At 43.5% G+C, this 5,474-nt stretch overlaps 1 protein-coding gene across 1 annotated transcript in view; it reads right to left on the minus strand.

Annotated features, from left to right (window-relative positions):
• Nucleotides 1-371: 371 nt before the first annotated feature.
• The window catches only part of LOC120022266 (thrombospondin-3b-like), a 30,432-nt gene continuing 25,329 nt past the window's right edge, over nt 372-5,474 (minus strand). Inside the window, exons 17-23 of the mRNA XM_038966158.1 lie at nt 3,946-4,139; nt 3,429-3,607; nt 3,290-3,338; nt 2,919-3,115; nt 2,520-2,692; nt 1,102-1,241; nt 372-1,013 (exon numbers count right to left, since the gene is read on the minus strand). Coding sequence (XP_038822086.1) covers nt 958-1,013; nt 1,102-1,241; nt 2,520-2,692; nt 2,919-3,115; nt 3,290-3,338; nt 3,429-3,607; nt 3,946-4,139 — 988 coding nt within the window. The 3' untranslated portion in view covers nt 372-957. The remainder of the gene's footprint in view (nt 1,014-1,101; nt 1,242-2,519; nt 2,693-2,918; nt 3,116-3,289; nt 3,339-3,428; nt 3,608-3,945; nt 4,140-5,474) is intronic.

Below are 5,474 nucleotides of genomic sequence, written 5' to 3' on the forward strand. Positions count from 1 at the left end.
CAACCATAGGCAGTAGGCTTTTGTGGGGTGTTGTCTATGTTGAACGTTTGTAGCTTGTGTGTGCACTAACGTTTGTAGCTTCACGGTCGTTTGTTGTTTTGTTTCTGTTTATGTATAGTGTTCGGTTCGTGTTTTCTCTCTCTTCTCAATAAAAGAAGATGTATTTTCCACACGCTGCGCCTTGGTCCACTCTCTCTCACGAAGACGATCGTGACACACATCAGATCTAGTCACTTAAAATACCAATTAGTGAAAAAAAAGATCAGAATTAGGATGCCTGTGTAAACGTGGCCAATGAACGTTATGCATATGTTGGATTGGCGAGTATTAGTATTCTAGTATTATGGTTTACATGCAAACACACAAAAATATATATATATATTTGGATGTTTATTACCGTGCAATTGGTTTCTCACAGGCTTCCAGATAGGTCTGTCTCGATGCTCCTCATAAAAATAACAATTTTAAAATTCCTTATAAACTCACCCTTGGGTTAAGTTAACCCTTCATCATGACAAATATTGTACAATTTAACAGTGGATTCAGTGGTCTGTAATGTGACGTCAACTGTGAGTCTGAAACCTTTATGATGCTCAGTTTAAGTCTAAGAGTAGGATTTTACACTTTTCAAACATATGTGATTCATTTTCCCTTATACACATAGTCATGTACCTTAGGATTTCACGATCCTAATTCCTTAAAAGTAGCTTTCATTCATCATTTTATATAATAATAATAATAATAATAAAAGCTTTTATTTTGTCAAACAATCTTAAACTCTTGACTTGACCAACCTGCAGTCAGGTGTAAGGTCGTGGTGTGGGCTAAAGACAGAAAGAGCCCCACATTAAAGTAAATGTACCTTAAAAACACACACACAACCATACACACACACGCAAGATACAGTGAAGGCACAGGTGATGTTGTGTATCTGCACAGATGCTGTGCAAGGCTCAGTCACACCCTGACGTGGATCTGCTTGCGGTAGAACTCATAGTCCTCTGGTACAGTATCTGATGGAAAAATATAGAAAGAAATATTATAACATAGCCAGGTTAAATTCAAATTCAAGAAAATGATCTTCTGAGAGCGTTGACGTACCGTTGCAGCGATAGCCCAGGTTGGACCAGATGATTTGCTCCTGGGAGAAGCAGAAGACGCCCAGCCTCCCGCCCCTCATTGAGGTGTCCACCACCACGCCAGAGTCTGCCACCAATGTCATGCCTTCATACAGCCTCACCCTGTGACATGGGTATACACAATGATCTCTCTATACACTGAGTGTGCAAACCACCTGCTCTTTCCCTGATATAGAGTGACCAGGTGAATCTAGGTGAAAGCTATGATCCCTTATTGATGTCATCAAAAGATTGAAGTGCCTTTGAAACAGATATGGTAGTAGGTGCCAGGGGCACTGGTTTGAGTATGTCAAGAACTGCAACGCTGCTGGGTTTTTCACTCTCAACAGTTTCCTGTGTGTATCAAGGATGGTTCACCACCCAAAGGACATCCAGCCAACAACAGGTAATTTATTAAAGAGGACAAAGGAGGCTGGCACAAATTGTGCAGAGCAATAGACGGGCTACAGTCCAGTATAACATTGGTGCCCAATGACCCATAAAAGAATGCACAATTCGTCGTACCTTGACACGAATGGTGTATGGAAACCAACGACCTTACAGATTTCCACTTCTTTCAGAGAAAAACAATAAACTGCGGTTGCAGTGGGCTAAGGAACAAAAACACTGGACAATGGAGAATCCCGGTTCCTGCTGTTTCACGCTGATGGGAGGACTAGGGTATGGAGAAAACCATTACATGTATCCATCATGGCGCGTGTCAACATTGCAGGCTGGTGGTGATGGTGTGATGGTGTGGGGTGTGTTTTCATGGCACACATCGGGCCCCTTAATAAAAGTGGAGCAACGTTTGAATGCCACAAGATATCTGAACATCATTGCCAATCAGGTGCATCCCTTCATGGCAGCAGTGTCCATCTGCGAATAGATTTCTTTAGCAGGATAATGTCCCATGCCACAAGGATACGCTTGTCTAGGAATGGTTCCACAAAGATGACAGTGAATTCGGCTTACTGCAGTGGCCTGCCCAGTCACCAGATCTCAATCCAATTGAGCATCTGTGGGATGAGATGGAACAAGCTATTCGGAGTAGAGATCCAGCCAACTTGACACAACTGTGGGAAGCATTGGAGTCAACATGGGCCAGTATCCCTGTGGAACGCTTTTGACACCTTGTAAAGTCCATGCCTCGACGAATAGAGGCTGTTCTGAGGGGAAAGTGGGTGCAACTCAATATTAGGATAGTGTTTCTAATGCTCTGTACATTCAGTGCATAATCTGAATTATATACAGATAGCCATAAAGAGCTATAGATCTATCTCTATACAGAAAACGGCTCATTTAAATAGTGATGAACGTTTGTGATGACGAAGTGCATTGGCAGGAGAATACTAGGAGTAGAGCATTTGTGGCTGTAATGCCCTTTGATGTTTTGCTCACCTGATGTAGCCCACCTGCGGGCGGTGGCTGAGGTGCCAACGGTATGATGTCTTGTCCCTCCAGCCCACATTCCTGGGGTCCTTCCACAGCAGGGTGACCTCACCCGGGGTGTCGCCCGTGTGCCACAGGGCATTACGGAGGTACTCACCGGGACCTGTACGTGACTTAACTGCCTGTTGAGCAGAAGGAGTAAAGTCAAGTGTTTGGCTGTGGTAATCTAATATCTATTACGTTTGATGTTGAGGCATGTAGCTGGAACAACACAACAGGATGGGGGTGGGATGTGTACTCCTATTGACATAAGACAACTTTGAAGGTCTGAAATCATCTGACACACGTTTGATGTTGGAGTGTAATGTCCCTTTAAAGCCAACAGATGCAGTGTTCTGTGTGCCCCACCTTCAGTTGCAGGCCTGGCTGGGCAATGGCCCTAAAAGGCAGCGACTGCCAGTAGGTCTGCTCCATCTGTTTCCACATGACCACGTAGAAGCTGGACGAGTCCTGGTAGCCGAAGATGAAGCCAACATAGTCATCGTCCGTGGCCGTGTTGATGTGGAACGTCCCCTCAAAGTCTACCCCATTAAAGGCTGTGATGCCTGGTGGGGATCAGGTGGAGGGAGAGAGAGATACTTGACTTGTCATGCTCTTTATTGATACAGCTTCATTTAAAACTGAGAGAAAGTGGGATAAAGACAGGGGGAGGAGGAAAGAAAGACAGACAGACAGAAAGATACACCGAGCGGTAGAAGGAGGTTTACAGACTTACTTACCTATGGCCAAACCAGGGTCACTGTTCATGGTTTGAACAATTTCCATACCCTAAAACAAAATTCCAGAACAATTCTTAATTAATTAAAGTACATACAATATAATGTTTGTTTTCTATCTGGGAATATTCCAAATGGTCACCCGATTGAGCACTATCCAGTTGGGGTCAATTTGGGCTTCGCCCTCCTGGTCCAGGATGACTGTCTGATAGGCTCTGAAGTCGGTCATTGTGACCTCAGCGCTCTCTGGACACACGTCAATCAAGTCTATCACTGAGTCATTGTCAAAGTCATTCTCGCACATGTCACCAATGCCATTTCCTGATTGGACAAGGGGGACAGAGGGAGAGATCAAAACACAAAATATACCACTCTGAGAACACTGATGGGGATGGGAGTATATAGAAAAATAGGTTACTCTGGTATGACATACAGTATATTTTAGGACAAACATACATAGGTCCCTGTGGTAGCTTGTCAGCAGGCCAATAAAATTCCAAAACATTTAAAACAGAATATGAAATTCTAATCTAACTTTAATTTCCAGTAAAAAGTGCCCCCCCTCTGTGCGTGTCTGGAAAGTAAAGTAACAGATTAGGCCTTTAATCCTGTTAAGACTGGGCTACAAAGCATTTCTTTCACTGTGACTCCTTCCATACTGTCAGTGTCTGTCTGGCTGGGGTTGGGGATGAGACGGCAGTTATCCGGCCCGGGAGGTCCCGCATCTGGAATGCCATCGTTGTCGTCGTCATCGTCGCATTCGTCGCCGATGCCGTCGTTGTCTGAGTCCAGCTGAGAGCTGTTAGGGACGTCTGGACAGTTGTCCCTGGAGTCCTGGTGGCCGTCCCCATCCCTTGACACATGAGGACAAGACAGAGACATTAGAAACAGGCTCATTGACCCAGCAGGCAAGACTGGTTGAAATGATGTCAGCCTAACGTATTTTTCAACGTCATGGTCGCGTCATTCTTTTTCCCAACACAGTTAAACCAAAACCTCGCCCTGTTATTCAGAGGGGCGTTCTACTACACTCCCATTGTCTCACTCACAGGCGATAAGCGCGGAGACAGTGACCTTCCAAGGTAAGGAAGGAAAGTGTAATTGAAAAATTAGCTGCCTACCGTAATGCAGGCCTATTATTATCATGTTTGGTAACATTTGCCAATGTATTTATTTTCAGAGTTTCAATGAGTTGTAAAAATGTCTCAGAGAACTCTGCTGAATTCCCTCTATTGAAGGTCAGCTAAGCTAACCTAGGCTACTTAACGTTACTAGCTCAGTATTTGAAGTTGTTATATTATTATTAGTAGTCTATTATCAGGTAAAAGCATATGCTTATTATTCATAATTTCTCAAATATTTATTAGCTAATCATTCTGTCGAATACACTATGCTACAGCCATTGAATCTGTCTTTGAGCGTTAAGGGACGTCAATGGCTAGCTCGGTCCATGACATTATGTTATTATATTTTTCAATCTTGAAGTACATGGGCAAATGTTATTAATCAGTGACTGAAATTTAGCGCTACGTGATATTCCCGTCCAGACTTTGTAACGCTCGTCGGAAGGATGAGACCAAGGTGCAGCGTGGTACATGTTCATGCTTCTTTTTAAATCACCAAACAAAACAACAAAACAACAACGAACGTCACGTTCCGTAGGCTACGTAGAGCTAACAAAAAACAACATCCCACAACCTAAGGTGGCAAAACATGCTGCCTAAGTATGATTCCCAATCAGAGACAACGATAGACAGCTGTCCCTGATTGAGAACCATACCCGGCCAAAACATAGAAACACAAATCATAGAAATAAAGAACATAGAATGCCCACCCCAAATCACACCCTGACCAAACCAAACAGAGACATAAAAAGGCTCTCTAAGGTCAGGGCGTGACAGACTTGGAGACTTGGAGAGTTCTCAAAGCGTTGTAGAACGCCCCTCTGAATAACAGGGTGTGGTTTAGGCTTAACTGCGTTGAGAAGAAAGACGCGTCATGGTCAGTTTATATACTTATTGTAAAATTATGTATTTTATACATATCTTTTTAGTGACAACAAAAAGACAGCTTTACCTGGTTCAGCCTGGTTGTCATCTGGAGATATAACCAGATAACAACCAGGTAAAGGGGTAATTCTGGGGTTGTTATCTGGTTCTGAAGTCCCCTAAACCAGAAAACTAGTAGG

The sequence above is a fragment of the Salvelinus namaycush genome, chromosome 27 (assembly GCF_016432855.1).
Source record: "Salvelinus namaycush isolate Seneca chromosome 27, SaNama_1.0, whole genome shotgun sequence".
Lineage (NCBI taxonomy): Eukaryota > Metazoa > Chordata > Actinopteri > Salmoniformes > Salmonidae > Salvelinus > Salvelinus namaycush.